Source organism: Malaclemys terrapin, chromosome 5, assembly GCF_027887155.1.
Source record: "Malaclemys terrapin pileata isolate rMalTer1 chromosome 5, rMalTer1.hap1, whole genome shotgun sequence".
NCBI lineage: Eukaryota > Metazoa > Chordata > Testudines > Emydidae > Malaclemys > Malaclemys terrapin.
Window position 1 is genome coordinate 44,203,754 of NC_071509.1, and position 15,691 is coordinate 44,219,444.

The 15,691-nt window shown below is 46.5% G+C and overlaps 2 protein-coding genes across 10 annotated transcripts in view; both read left to right on the forward strand.

The window, feature by feature from the left end:
* The window catches only part of KLHL5 (kelch like family member 5), a 102,167-nt gene extending 99,588 nt beyond the window's left edge, over positions 1–2,579 (forward strand). For all 6 annotated transcript variants that reach the window (XM_054030426.1, XM_054030427.1, XM_054030425.1 and 3 more), the window contains one exon: positions 873–2,579. In XM_054030426.1, coding sequence (XP_053886401.1) covers positions 873–929 — 57 coding nt within the window. In that variant the 3' untranslated portion in view covers positions 930–2,579. The remainder of the gene's footprint in view (positions 1–872) is intronic.
* Positions 2,580–13,569: 10,990 nt separating this feature from the next.
* Positions 13,570–15,691, forward strand: part of WDR19 (WD repeat domain 19) — a 137,722-nt gene continuing 135,600 nt past the window's right edge. For 2 of the 4 annotated variants that reach the window (XM_054029211.1, XM_054029210.1), the window contains exon 1: positions 13,570–14,376. In XM_054029211.1, the coding sequence (XP_053885186.1) occupies positions 14,371–14,376 (6 nt within the window). In that variant the 5' untranslated portion in view covers positions 13,570–14,370. Of the gene's footprint in view, positions 14,377–14,941; positions 14,992–15,691 lie in introns of those variants that run through there. The other 2 variants (XM_054029208.1, XM_054029209.1) reach the window with 2 other exon arrangements.

Sequence of the window (15,691 nt, forward strand, 5' to 3'; positions counted from 1 at the left end):
TTATTCAGCACGGATAGTGCAGTATGATGAAAATAAGTACAAGAACTTGGCCTCTATTTTTCTTTTTAAAACAAAATAAGATTTAAAAAAAATTTTGTAGGGCCCCATTTAGTTCTCTTGCTGCCTATTATCAGGTCTCTCTTATTAAGGCTGATTTGATTTGTCTGATAAGCTCGTCTTGGCATTTGTTTTATCTAGATACTGTACTTGTACCATGATGATGATCATGGTACATGAGCATCTGGTGAATAGACTTCAAGGCTGCGCTACTTTCTCCTTCATGCACATACCTCCAAATGGTGCTTGAAAGCATTTTTCAGGTGATCAGGAGCTGTGTTAAAGCTGCATTAAAAGACCTGCACAATACAAGCAATTTGCAGTGTGCAACAACTTTTCTTGGTTCTACCAAATCTATGAGCAATGCTGCAGGCTGTTCAATATCTACAGGATTAGGATTGTTGCATAGCAATGAAATGAAGGCCCAGTACCAAGTACTGTTATACTTAGAAGTACAGTGTTAGATGATGATCCCATTTTAAAATATAATAAAAATACTTGATTTTTAAAATATTCAAATAAATATTATTTTACTGTGAAGAGTACTGTTTATGGGGTATGCCATTGACTTTAGAGAGAGCAGAATTTGGTCCTGCAGAAGAAAATATTGCTGTTTCTCTGAGCATTTTTATGGCAATCTTCAGCCCATTTTGTTAATTTTTAAAGTCAGGTTACAAAGCATCTATAAATATGACATTACAACCTTAACTACGGTGGTACATTATCCGTTTTGAAAATCTGTTTTTCTTTAATAAAGTTGATTATATTTATTTTATAAACCTAGCACATCCGTCATTTTTTGTTTTTTGTTATAGGTTGCACCATTGTGCCTAGGAAGAGCTGGAGCATGTGTTGTGACTGTAAAACTCTAATTATTTTGTATATGAAGATACTAGTCTCTTCCATAGACTCACTACTTTTTTCTCAAGTGAATGAATACGTTACCAGTAAACAGAGGTACTGTGTGTTTTCTTCAGAGCTAAGTGTTTGGTCTTAAGATAGCATACAGCTAAACAATTTTGAATGGACCAATAATAAGCACTTTTTTAAAAAAATTACCTTATGTTACATATACATACAAGAACTGTATTTGTAAGCTATTGTACTACGGTCAGTTGATTGCCAACAAATACTTTCTTATGAGAAAGTGCTAAGAAACTGAGTGAGTCTATTCTAAAATAATTGAATGTTACAGATTAAGGACCCTGATCTTGCAAACATGCATGAGAGTGACTTTATTCACAGAAGTAGTCCCACTGATTTCAATGGGCATAAGATGTTGCAGGATCAGGCCCTAGATATTTAATTTGCCTATACTGAAGGTGTTTTGCTGCAGCTATGTAGGATATTATTTTTTAGTGCAGACAGACAAACCAGTGCAAATCAGTTGTAAATGGCAGGCATATTTCTTGCCTTGAAGATGAAGGTATATATTTGGTGACTATATTGCACTTTTTTCACCATAACTGAGGTTTAGCAACCTTTTTATTTAACCAAAGCCTTATTTTAAATATTGTCTTTTTATTATGCTAAGAGAAATCTGCTAATTAATACATGCTGCAGAAGTTATGCAGCATCCAGTATACTCTGGATTTTTAAAGGTTTTATGTAACATGCAGTACATTTCTTTACTTAATTCCATCTCATATTATTTATACTTGATTGTAACTACTCTTTGTGAGTTTTTCCTTTTAAAATAAATTAAGTGAGAGAGAGCTGAAATGTGATTAAAAGTGATCCAGCAGAAGTTAATATGAGTGCTTTGGAAACTCCTAAGCATTCCATTACATGAAGGTTAAAAAAGATCTATGATGATTGTTTTAAATTGCATTTAAATTGGGGATTTGCACTAATTTGAAGAGTACAGTTTTATAAGGTGAAATGAAACACTTGTGCTGTTTTTCCTTTAATGTTACTTCAACAAATAAAGGTTTTGAGCCTACAAGATGCTAACTTCCCTCAGTTGAGGATGTTCAACACCTTGCATAAGAGTAATAGTACCTCACAGGATCAGACCCAGTTAGTTACAATATGTAATATTATAGTGAACTTCCTTTGAGATACTTTATAATTTGCCTTTTTGATTTGATTGTTATAGTTCATTACACAGAATTGTGTAGACATTCCAAATGTTCTCTGAAAGTTTTGTGAGGGATTTTTTTTTTTTTTTTTTTTTTTTTTTGCATTTGCTTTTCTGTGCCTTGTTTCTTATGTTTTCAAACAGTGTAATACATGATTGTTTCTTTGTAATGAAAAATTTGAAGATGTGGGCTCATTGAGTGTTTGTGAAAGTAAGTTCAAGTGTCTGATGCCCCAAATCTTTGTACATTTGTAATGTTTAAATACAAATGTGAATGTTAATGCTCAATTAACTATTTATTGTTTTAAAAGAAATTACTGAGCAGTAAAACTTTGTGATGAAATCTGCAATGTTTGATTCATTAATTTATCTTTCAGTGTACACTGGTGATCATTGTTTAGTAAAAATTGAATACTGTTAAAATCTTGTAAAGTACAATTTCCATTTGGTGGTTTAGTGCCTTATTTTTGTGAAGTCTGTAATACAAACATTTTATGCTTCGATTAGCACATTTAAAACAGATTTATTTCAGCTGCTTTACATTATTTTTTTTAAAACTCATAATGTTGGACTTCGTTTTTTTACAAAAAACATCTCCTCTATCTCTATCAAATATTTTTAGTTGTTCTTCATTGTAATTTCTCATCACCATAAACAAAACTCTTAGGCATTCCAAGAGGACCATACTCTTCATACCTCCATCTCTTGCACACCACCTTTTTAAATGGGACTATCCTGTTAGCCAAGTGAGTTTGTCTTTCATCAGAGGTGTTGTAGTCCCTAGGTTTGTCATGCCATTCCTCTTTTTCACAATACAGATATAGCATAGACAGCAACCGTGCAAGTATCTTCACTACCTTGTCAATGCCTGTGTACTTAAATTTTTTGTTGGAGGAACCACCTCTAGGGATGACAGGATAGTCCATGTCCATTCAATCTTTGGTGTATCTGATGAGATAGTAGAGAAAGATGCTAACTACAGCCAGTTGACATTTGTGCGTGCATTAGCCTATATCAATTAACAGACTAAAATTAAATTAAGGAAACCACTAACCACATATACTGTTCCCTTATTCTGTATGGGCAAATTACTCCATAATTGACTGCTCTGAAGTTTCTTGCACCTTTCTCTGAAGCATCGGGTACCAGCTATCATCAAGGATCAGGGATACTGGGCTGGACAGATCATTAGGTCAGTTCCTATGTTCTTACATAACACTATATCTATTGAACTCGTGAAGTGAGCATAAGGGCCCAGGCATTGGCGTGTGCTTCCTGGAGATGAATGCATGGCTCCACAGATGGTGTTGACAGGAGGACTTTTGTTTCCTCAACCATAAAATGCTGTTCCAGGAAGGAGGACTGCTGGGAAGAGATGATGTCCACCTAACCAAGAAGGGGAGAGCATCGTTGTGCACCAACTCACCAACCTAGTGAGCAGAGGTTTAAACTAGGTTCAAAGGGATCAGGTGACAAAAAGTCCACAGGTAGGTGTAAAAAAATGACCTTAACTGAAAGCTAAAGGGGGTGGGGGATGGAAAGTACAACAGGGTCATAGGGGCAACAGATGAGCAGATTCCTCCATTGTTATCTTAACATCTTAGATGTGTATTCACAAATGCAAGGAGTATGGGGAATAAACAGGAAGAACTGGAAGTATTAATCCATTAACTAAATTGTGACTCAGCAAGCATCAAAGAGACTTGGAAAATTGGTAGAGGGGTATAGCTTCTTCAGAAAGGACAGGCAGGGGGGAAAGGGAGGAGGTATTGTATTATAAATCAAGAATATATACACTTGGTCTGAAGTCTAAAAGGTGGTGAGAAGCAGACCAGCTGAAAGTCGAGGTATGTTGAAAATAAAAGGGGAAAAAGAAGGGGTCTACTATAGACCACCATATCAGGAAGAAGAGGTGGATAAGATAAGATATTTCAAGAACAAATAGACACCCAAACCACAAGACCTGGTAGTCATGGAGGAGTTTGTCTGGGTAGTTAATGGATACAATGTCCAATAAGTTCTTGGAATGTATTGGGGGGCCTCTACTTGCCTCAGAAAGTGGAGGAAGTAACCAGGGGGACAGACATTTTAGACTTGATTCTAATTAACAGGGAGGAATTGGTTGCAAATCTGAAGGTGGAAGGCAATTTGAAAGTGATCATGAAATGATAGACTTCATGATTCTAAGAAAAGGAAGGAGTGAGAAAATCGGAATAAGGTCAGTGGATTTCCAAAAAGGCTTTAACAAACTTGGAACTGATAAGTAAGGTCCTATGGAAAGGAAATCTAAGGGAGAAAGCAGTTCAGTACAGTTTCACAAGGAGACAATATTGAAGGCCCAACAACAAACTATCACGATTGTGGAGGAATATAGGAAGACTAGTAAGAGGTCAATATGGCTGCATCAGGAGCTCGTTAGGGAAGAAATCCTACAAACAGTGCAAACATGGACAAGTTGCTAAGGATGAATACAAAATAATAGTACAAACATGGGGACAAAATCAGAAAGCTATGGCGCAAAATGAGTTACATCTAGCAAGGGATATTAAAGGCAGTAAGAAGAGGTTCTATAAATACATAAGGAGCAAGAGAAAGACAAAGGAAAATATAGAGGACCTATTTACAGTGATGGAGAGGAAATACTGGATGAAGTAGGCTGAGGTGTTTAATACCTCAGTCAAGAAGGCTGAGGTGTTTAATACCTATTTGTTTTTTCTTCACTAAATAAATTATCAGATGCGTAACATAATATTAACAACAATGGGGGAAAAACACAAGCCAAAATAGGGAAAACATGTTTATTATTTACATAAGTTAGATGTGCTCAAGTTGGCAGGGCCTGATGAAATGCTCCATAGGGTATTTAAGGAAGTAGCTGAAACAATCTCTGAAGTGTTAAGTATCTTTGATTACTCATGGAGGACAGGTGAGGGGTCAGAGGACTGGAAAAGGGCAAATATAGTATCTATCTTTAAAAAAAGAGAAGAGGACCTGAGGAATTATAGATCTGTCAGTCTAACTTTGATATCTGAAAAGTTACTGGAACAAATTGTTAATCAGTTTATAAGCACCTAGGTGTGTGACATTGCACTCTATATGATTTTATGAAATTATGCTGATGAGTGTGAATATAATGTAACTAAAATATGCTTCATGCAAAAGGTCTCTTGTCAGGTATCATTACAAAGCTTATAATCTACTGAGTGTGGTCATGCTATTTGTATAAATGTATCACTCTTGAATCTGAAACTAGAAATATGAAATATAATTCTGAGGGCCTATTGTAATTATGCAAAGTGTGTGTCATTAATGGTGGTTTGGAATCTTGATGGCGCCCATCAACCAGGACAATTGACTGTGGATGGCTCTGTTTGCAGGCAGGCCTTCCTGTGAGACAGGCTGGGAGGAATGAAGTCTTGGGGTCTTACAGTGACATGTGATTATGTCACCTGAACTGGAATCCATCTTTAACCTGGTGTTTTTCCATTGAGAAGGAGGGGTAGGGAAACCAGAGAGACAAAGGATTCCCACCTTATGCAAAAGATATATAAATGGATGGAACAGAACAAAGGGGGCAGCCATCATGAGAAATCCCCTAGCTCCCACCTGAGCTGGAACAAGGGCTGTACCAGGGGAAAGAATTATGCCCAGACTAGGAAGGCATCCAGTCTGTGAAAGAAACTTATTGAAACATCTCTGAGGGTGAGATTTTATCTGTATTCCGTTTTCTTACTGTACTAGGCTTAGACTTGCGTGTTCTATTTTATTTTAAGTTGGTAATTTACTTTGCTTCCAAGTAATACAGACAGAACACTTAAATCCTACTTTCTGTATTTAATAAAATCATTTTTTACTTATTAATTAACCCAGAGTATGTATTAATACCTGGGGGGAGGGGGGTCAAACAGCTGTGCATACCTCTCTATCAGTGATTTTTACCCTGTATAAGTTTTATACGGGGTAAAACAGATTTATTTGGGGGTTGGACCCCACTGGGAGTTGGGCATCTGAGTGTTAAAGACAGGAACACTTTTTAAGTTGCTTTCAGTTAAATCTGCATGTGGTTTGGGGCACGTAGTTCAGACCCTGGGTCTGTGTTGGAGCAGACTGGTGTGTCTAGCTCAACAATATAGGGTGCTTGAGTCCCAAGCTGGCAGGGAAAGCAGGGGCAGAAGTAGTCTTGGGACATAAGTTGGCAGCCCCAAGGGGGTTTTTGTGACCCAAGCCGTCACAGGGAGATAATAGGGTTAAAAGTAATAGCCAACATGAATTTCATATGAACACATCATGACAAACCATTTCCTTCTTTGACTACTGGCCTAGTGGATGGGGAGAAGCTGTAGACCTGATATATCTTGATTTTAATACAGCTTTTGATACAGTCTCACATCACATTCTCATAATCTAACTAGGGAAATGTGGTCTAATGAAATTACTATCTTGTCTGGTACTATTCAATATTTTCATTAATGACTTGAATAATGGAGTAGAGAGTATGCTTATAAAACGTGTGGAGGATACCGAGATGGATGTGATTGCAAGCACTTTGGAGGACAGGATTTGAATTCAAAACAACCTTCACAAATTGGAGAATTGGTCTGAAGTCATCAAGATGAAATTCAATAAAGACAAGTATACCACTACAAAATGTGGGATAATTAGCTAGGCAGTTGTACTGCTGGAAAGGATCTGGGGGTTCTAATGGATCACAAACTTAATATGAGCCAACAATGTGATGCAGTTGTTAAAAAGGCTAATATGCTGGGGTATATTAGCAGAAGTATCCTATTTAAGACATGAAGGGTAACTCATGCTCTAATCAGCACCGGTGATGCCTCAGCTGGAGTACTAGCTGGATTCTGGGTGCCTCACTCTAAGGAAGGTATGGACAAATTAGAGAGAGTCCAGATAAAAGCAACAAAAATGATAAAAGGTTTAGAAAACCTGACCTACGAGGAAAGGTTAAAAAAAACTGGACGTGTTTAGTCTTAAGAAAAGAAGACGGACGGGGCACCTGAAAAGTGTTCAGATATGTTAAGGGCTGTTATAAAGAGGATGGTGATCAATTGTTCTCCATGTACACTCAGGTTATGTCTACACTATGAGCTAGGGCAGGGGTAGGCAAACTTTTTGGCCTGAGGGCCACATTGGGTTTCAAAAATAGTATGGAGGGCCGGTTAGGGGAGGCTGTGCCTCCCCAAACAGGCAGGCATGGCCCCGCCCCCATCCAACCCCCCCGCTTCTCACCCCTGACGGCCCCCCCAGGACTCCTGCCCCATCCAACCCCCCCCCGTTCCCTGTCCCCTGATTGCCCCCAACTGCCCCCCGCCATCCCATCCAACCCCCTTCTCCTTCCTGACTGCCCCCCTGCTCGGGACCTCTGCCCCATCCAACCACCCCTTCTCCCTGTCCCCTGACCGCCCCCGGAACCCCCACCCCTGACTGCTCCCAGCCATCCCATCCAATCCCTCCTCTCATTCCTGATGGCCTCCCCCAGGACCCATGCACCCCCCTTCTCCCTGGCTGCCTCCCGTCGCTCCATCCAACCCATCCTCTCCCTCCTGACTGCTCACCCCGGGACCTCTGCCCCATCCAACCACCCCTTCTTCCTGACCGCCCCTGCAACCCCTGCCCCCATTCAACCCCCCCTGTTCCCCACCCTCTGACCTCCCCGTCCCCCGACCACCCCCCAAACTCCCCTGCCCTCTATCCAACCCCCACCCCCGCTCCCTGCCCCCTTACCGCACTGTCTGGAGCACCGGTGGCTGGCGGTCTGGCTGCACCATGACAGGCAGCTGTGCCGCCTGGCTGGAGCCAGCCAAGCACCACGCAGCACAGAGCACTGGATCAGGCTGGGCTCTGCAGCTGCGCTGCCACCCAGAACATTGTGCCAGTGGCGCAGTGAGCTGAGGCTGCGGGGGGAGGGGGAACAGTAGTGGAGGGGCCGGGCCAGGATCTCAGGGGCCGGGGAGAACGGTCCTGCGGGCCGCATGTGGCCCGCGGGCAATAGTTTGCCCACCTCTGAGCTAGGATGTGATTCCCAGTTGGTGTACATACACTCCCACTGACTTCAGTAGGGCCAAAATTTCACTCTTAAGGATTGTGTACACAGTGGAGTAAAGAGTGCACTATGGTAGTGGTTTTCAAACTTTTTTTCTGGGGACCCAGTTAAAGAAAATGGTTGATGCCCGTGACCTAACGGAGCTGGAGATGAGGGGTTTGGGGTGTGGGAGGGGCTTAGGGCTGGGGCAGAGAGGGTGAGGGCTATGGGGTGAGGCTGGGAATGAGGGGTTCAGGGTGTGGGAAGGGGCTCTGGGCTGGGGCAGGGGGTTGGGGTGCAGGAGGGGGGCAGGGGGTTGGGGTGCAGGCTCTGGGGTGAGGTCAGGGATGAGGGGTTTGGGGTGCAGGAGGGGCTCTGGGTTTTGGGGGGATCAGGGCTGGGGCAGGGGATTGGGGCACAGGCTTGGGGCGTGGATTTACCTGTAGCAGCTCCCGGTCAGCAGCACGGCTGGGGTGCAGAGGCAGGCTTCCCGCCTCTCCTGGCACCGCGGACCGCGCTGCGCCCCGGAAGCGGATAGGAGCAGGTCCGGTTCCTAGACGGAGGCATGGAAGCAGCTACACGTGGCTCTTGCCCGCAGGCACCACCCCCCCAGGTTCCATCGGCTGGGAACCAGCCAATGGGACTGTGGAACCAGTGCTCGGGGCGGGGACAGCATGCGGAGCCCTGTGCCCCCCCTGCCTAGAAGCTAGCCACTTCTGGGGTGCAGCGCAGTGTCAGAAAAAGTAGGCACTAGTCTGCCTTAGCTGAGCAGCACTGCTGACGGGACTTTTAATGTCCTGGTCAGCAGTACTGACCAGAGCCACTAGGGTCCCTGGGTGCTGAGCAAGGCAACCCAGTGCCTTACATGCCATGATCCAGTACTGGGTTGCGACCTAAACTTTGAAAAACACTGCATGATGGGGTGTGATTTCTAAAGCACACTATGGAACATTAGGAGTATCCCAGCTGGAACTACATAGTCCAAAAATGCAACACATTGGTGTGCTTTAGAAATCACAACCCCACAGTCAACGTTACCCTGCCGTGTAGAGAAGCCTTAGAGTTATATTATTAAACATATCATTTTCAAGCCCCCATAACTTTAAAATAGTGTGCGTGATTGTCTTCAATTTAACAAACAAACAAAAAAATACCCTGAAAGGAATCACAAAAATACTTTGCCTTTTTAAAGAGAGGGAATCTAAGATTTATAAGGGAATCCCTGTCTCTGTAGTCCAGGAAAATTTAGGTTTGGTAACCTGTAGTTAAATATCTGATGTGTAAAATTCTTAAATTAAATGGAGTTCCACAGAAAGTTGAAATGATTCTCCAAGTATTGATAAGGTCTGTTTTCTCCATTAATTTTATTTTATCTTACCTTCACTCTAATTACTTTTATTTTTTATTCTTAGAAACAACTCAGAGGCTGGAAAGAATCATTGGTCCACCTAATTTGTCTTCCTTTATGCTTACATATCCTAATTGTCTTTAGCGCCCCTTTATTCATTATAAAAAACATAATGTTGGAACAGTCAATAATTGTTTTGAAGAATTTCCTGATCCTGAAGTTTAGAAGCTTTCAGTGGTAGTGTTCTTTTGAATGAAATTAGCATCCAACAACCAACTTGACTCAGTTCATTCACAAGTAACATTATACCATTCAGATACAAAAAAGGCAGACTTTTAACGCCAATTCTTTCACAACTATTGTAAGCCTAACTGAAAATTATAAACCTGACATTTGACTGTATATTCCTTTTTATTAAATAAAAAAGTAATATTTACTTGAACGTCTGCTTCAGTGAAGGAACAGTAAACTGTCAGGCACCAACAAAAAGATGTCATATAGTTTCATTTGTTTACATTATAAAAAAGCCTAATTCTGTGCACTTTTAAGCAAGCCTACTTTTCTCCAATAAGTTCTCCAGCAGAGGGAATTATTCTTCCCTGCTATGTAAGTAACACTGTTCAGCCCAATATCTTTTGTTGGACTATAGCGTATCTTTTACAGGGTTATCCAATCATGATAATGAATTTAGCACTTCCTTTTGTAAGCTGTTCCATTTATTAAAAATGGAACAGCTTGTATTTTAATTTAAATTTCACACAATTGGGTCTTGTTATACCAGAACTGGGGTCTCATTATTCCAGGGATGGTTTCTCGAGTATCACATATACAAGTAATACCACCTCCTTACTCCTGCTCAGCATTCTCCCATTTATACATCCAAGAATAATAGTTTGTTTTGTCCCAGTATCACAATGGGATGTCATATTCCATTACTTATCTATCCTGGCCCCAAAATCCCTTTTAGAGTTGCTGCTTTTCAGAGTACAGTCCCTGACCTTGGAACTAACCAACTTCTTTGTTCCTAAATGTATGATTGTAGGGATGTAGTTCTGCTTTAACAATACGTAAGGATTGTATGCCTTCAGATGCTGTGATTAACCAAGGCAGTGATTTGCCCTCCTGAAAGGTAAAATAGCTGATGTTTTGGAGAGACTATCTAGGCCACTCACAATGGACCAGTAGGGTTGTATTTTTCTTTGTGTATGGGCAATCAATCTCCTCCCATTATACCTCAGTTTCCTTTGGACAAAACCCAGCATGACATTCCTTCAACTGCAAGACAATTACACATCTTTCAGCTTGCACTATTGTGTGAAAGCTATAGTGCACTTATGATGACTAATAATAAAAACCAAAGCCTCTATACCCATCCACTAGTCTAGTGCTAGCATTGTGCACTACCCTCCTGAAAAGTTAGTTTGGAATTAAAGTTTGGCCCTTTATTTACTAAGCATGCTCTGAAGACAGCATGTTCAACATTTCTCTGTCTAATGCAGGTGCAGCATTGAAATGCTCAGAGTGGAATCATATCCAGTATTTTACAGATAAAAGAATGATTACCAAGGCACAATATCTTGAGGATTAGTGCAACTCATGTGGGTCAACATCAGTGTGAGTTATGAGTGCTCAGAAGAACTCAATCATCTCCAGCTATTGCATTTTTCCATTCTGGCTGCATCCTGGCTTCTTTCCAGAGCTGCTGAAGTGTAGATAGCTTTGGAACAGCAATGATTTCAAACCTGTTAGGACCAGATTCACAAGTGAGATTTAGCCCGTGTGCTGCTCAGGCAATACAAATGGGCTGAATTTTAGCAGCAAGTGGCCCATAGGAAATTCCCTTTGTATAGGGGGAAGTACTCACTGCTGTGAAGCTGGAGCTGGCCAGTTGCCTTCCCCATTAATGCTCCAGCACAGATGGATGGAGGGGAGCATTGCCTATCTCTGGTATGTCTATCCTTTATTGATGTGAGCTCTCCGTCCAAAAGCGGTCATGTGACTCTCCCCAGCAGTATGTTTCGGGTGCCCAGGGCAGCCAGCAGAGAGGTAATCACTGTGGGGTGGGGTCAGGACTGGGGAAGACACTGCTGGTGGCTCCTACCCTGTGCTGGGCTCAGCTGCTAGTCCTGAAAGATGGGACTTCCTCTTCCCCTGCACGGCATCCAGGGCTGGGTCAGACCCACCCCCAGATTTCTCCCCTGGCTGCTCCCTCTTCCGTCCAACTCCCATGCATCCAGACCCCTCATACCCAGACCCGCCTGCCGAGCCTCACCCTCACCCCCCACACCCAGAACCTCCCTGACACGCCCCACTGCACCTGGACCATCCCGATGAGCCACCTGCACCCAGATCCCTGCTCTACTGAACCCCAACCAGCTGCACCTGAATCCCAACCCCACTCCCCCAGCATCTAGACCCCCCCACCCAACCCCCCCTGCTGAGCTCCATTCCCCCTCCACTCCTGCCCTGCTGAGCATCAGCGACCTTCACTGGACTCCCCCTGCAGACTCCCATTACTGTTGCACCCAGAACCCCCCAACAAGTCCCTGTGCATCCAGATTCCCCCCCCACACCCAGATCCCCCACTGAGTGGCCTGCACCCAGACTGCCCCACCCAGAATCCTTTCAACCCACACCCAGATCCCCCCACACTAAGCCCCTCCACACACACATCCTGCTGGGCTGAGCCTGCCTGCCCACACCTGGTACAGAGGGGCAGGACTCTTGGGTGTTTCTGGGGCAGGCATGGTCTTTGTGCTGTGTCAGGATTGGGTGCAGCCTTACCACTAAGTCAGTGTCCTGGGCGGGAGGGGGAGCTGGACTGTGATCACCCACCTCTGTGCAGCCAATGGCCTGTGCTTCCCAATGTCATGCTGGACCCTCCGCATTTGACAAATAAAATTTCAGAATTTTAAAATATTATGCACCGAACTTTAATTTTTTTGGAAGAGAATGCACTCAGGAGTAAGGAGGGATAAGGAGTCAGGGCTGCATAGAGGTTTTAGAGGGTCTAGGCCAAAATCTGAAACTAAGATGACTCCCAACCCCCCCAACAATTTAACACCAAAGGAAAGCTGGGGTAGATGGAGTGAGAATGAGCTTAGACTGCACTCAGCCCAAATCACAGGCTTGACTCCTGCCCAGGGCCATACATGTAGTTTGATTTCTATATTTGGGTAGGCAGCTCCACTCAGGCCAATGGGGCTGCACAGGGGGCAAATTCTGCACCTGCCTGATGTTTGCAGTTGCGGGGGACAAAACCTCCCTCCCCCTCAAACTATGCTGGGGGTGGATCTGGCTCCCCACTTTGGCTGTTGTGACTGGGCAAACAGGAGGGGGTGGGTGGATGCAGCACCACTCAGGTTTGGGGGGGCCTCTCTTTCCCCCCTAGCCCTGCAGCTGCCAAAGGCGGGTAAGTCACGCTCACCAGGAGCAAAAATGCAGAACCCTAAAACCAAATAATTTTTTACATTCTCTGTTCCTGCTTCAACCTGAAGAAATTGTACAGCAACTTACAGCAGCACAGCTGTACCTTACACTTGTACCGCTGCAAGGTCTCCCATGTAGCCGCTCTTTGCCTGCAGGAGAGCATGTTGGTTACTTTAACAGGTGGCTGGGCTGCCATGGTCAACACAAAACATGCTTGGCTTTCAAGCAGACATCCACACCCATGAAAAAATGCAGAAATTAGGCTTGTTTTTGGCTTAATTGGCTTGAGTTGCTTTTTGGCTTGTAGCTTTTTTTTTTTTAATCAGTTCCCGGCAAGGGGGAAGCAAGCAGGGGAGAGAGTCAGGGGTGCACAGCGAGCCCACCACAGTCCCAGACTGCACACTGGGGGAATCTAGTCACATAGAGAGTCGGCGTTCTTAGGGATTGGCTTGTTTTGAAATGGGATTAGCTTGGTTTTTGATTTATTGTGAATGTCGGGGTGCTTATTTACCACTGAAAGTTGGCAACTGTGCTTTAAGGCAAGCGCAGTCACACTCAGGAGGCAGTAGACTGCAAGAGCAGCAGCCCTAGATCTTGTACTGCCTGCAACCCTTGTTGCATCTGTAACCGTCTGCCACCCCTGCTGCGATCTGTCGGGTTTACAGTGTAAGCGCCTCAGGGCTGTGGCTTGCCAAGGCATTTGTAACATGACACACACACCGGGCCTGCAGGAACAAACGCTGGGGGAATGGCGGCGGAGGCCGAGGGCGAGGAGCCAGCGGGGCTGCTGGGGCAGAGCATCCGCCCCACGCGCCTGCCCCTCCTGCCTCACACAGGCTGAGGCCACTGGCTTGCGGGGTGGCCCCGTTACCCCAGAGAAGCGCGGCTGCCCCTGCGGCTCCAGGAACGCGTGACTGAGGCGGGGATCAGCTCCCACACCAAGGTCGATTGGTGGGGCCTCGCAAGCCGGACTCGGCCGCTACCCCCGACAGCCAGGGAGAAACTCCCGGAAAGCGGCCGCTGACAAGCCGGGTTCCAGCAGCACAGCACAGCCCCTCCCTGCCGCTGGGCCCGGGCTGCAGTCTCCTTGCTAGCGTGACAAGCGCTGGCATCGGTGCAGGAGGACACGGCCAGGGGCTCCGACCTAAGTCCTGCCGTTCCCTCGGCTCGCCACCTCCCCCCGCCCCCAGCGGTTCGCTCACTTTGTGGGCGGGGCGGGCTCGGAAGCCGCTGGCAAGCTGCCGCGCTCAGATCGGATTCGGGCTGAGCCCCGCCTCCTCGCTATGATTGGTCGTGGCGCCAGAGGCTCTTTTCTTGCCCCCCCACCCCAGATCTCCTGGGTGACAGGGACGCTGTTAGCGGGAGTGGCAGCGCATGCGTACATGAAATATTGACTCGGGTGTCCCGGGCGAAAAGATGAAGGTAAAGTTCAAAAATGCCGTTATTGGGGCGGGGATCGGGCCCCCTCCAGCTGCCTGCGCTTCTCTGGCGCGGGGGCAATAGGCAGTTGTGGAGGCTGAGGGGCCTGGGGATTAGACAGCCCGGCCCGGGGCCTGCAGCGCTTGGACGCCCTACCCTTGGGGGGGCTGCAGCGCGTGGGAGGCAGAGCGGGGTGACCCGGGCCAGACGTGGGAGCGGGGCGGCCTCGTGGACACGCTGACGAGCCCTGTCCTGGAGGGCAGCGGTGACCCGAGGGGCGGGGGCTGCTGTAGAGCAGCGGGGAAGGGAGAGTAGCTGGGCGGGGTGAGCGGCAAAGGGGGCTGATGGGGGCTCGCTCCTGCCGGGGGCAGCAGGGAATGGCGGCCCGCTCTGCTATGTGGGACGTTGGGGAACGGCCTGCGAGCGCAAGAGGGGCGTTTCGGCCTCGGCCCCGGCCCCAGCCCCAGCCCCAGCCCCGTGCGTCTCCCCCAGGAAGAGACGCTGCAGAGGAAGCTACAAGAAACCCTGAAGTGGGCAGCGAGGGAATAACCTGCCCAAAGGCGGGGGATCTTCCTGAACCCCACTGTATAGGTCTAGTCTCTGCCCTGTAGCATGAGGGTATTTATCACTTCCAAACCTGGGGGGAGGGTTTTATGGTTGTCATAGGCGTGCACAGCGCGTTTCATTAGGGTGTACACCTAGGGAGCCCCGCCCTAGCCCCCATCCACTCCCTCCTACTTCCCGCCCCCTGACTGCCCCCCTCAGAACCCTGAACACCCCTGCTCCTTGTCCCCTGACTGCCCCCTCCTGGGACCCCTGCCCCTAACTGTCCCCCAGGACTCCACCCCCTATCGAAGCCTCCCTGCTCCTTGTCCCCTGGCTGCCCCCCTAGGACTCTACCCCCTACCTGTCCCCTGACTGCCCCGACCCTTATCCACACCTCCGCCCCCAGACGGACCCCCGGGACTCCCACGCCTATCCAACCGCTCCCTGCCCCCTGACAGGACCCCCCAGAACTCCCGACTCATCCAACCCCCCCCCAGCTCCTTGTCCCCTGACCACCACCTCCAGAAACCCCCCGCCCTAACTGCCCCCCCGAGGACCCTCCTTGCTCCCTGACTGCCCTGACCCCTATCTGCGCCCTGACAGACCCCAGGACTCCCATGCTCCATCCAACCCCCCTGCTCCCTGACTGCCCCCTCCAGAGACCTCCCACCCCTTATCCAACCCCCCCGGCCCCAGACCCCTTACCATGAGGCTCCAAGCAGCATGTTTTGCTCTGTGCAGAGCCAGACACGCTGCCCTGCAGGAGCGGGCA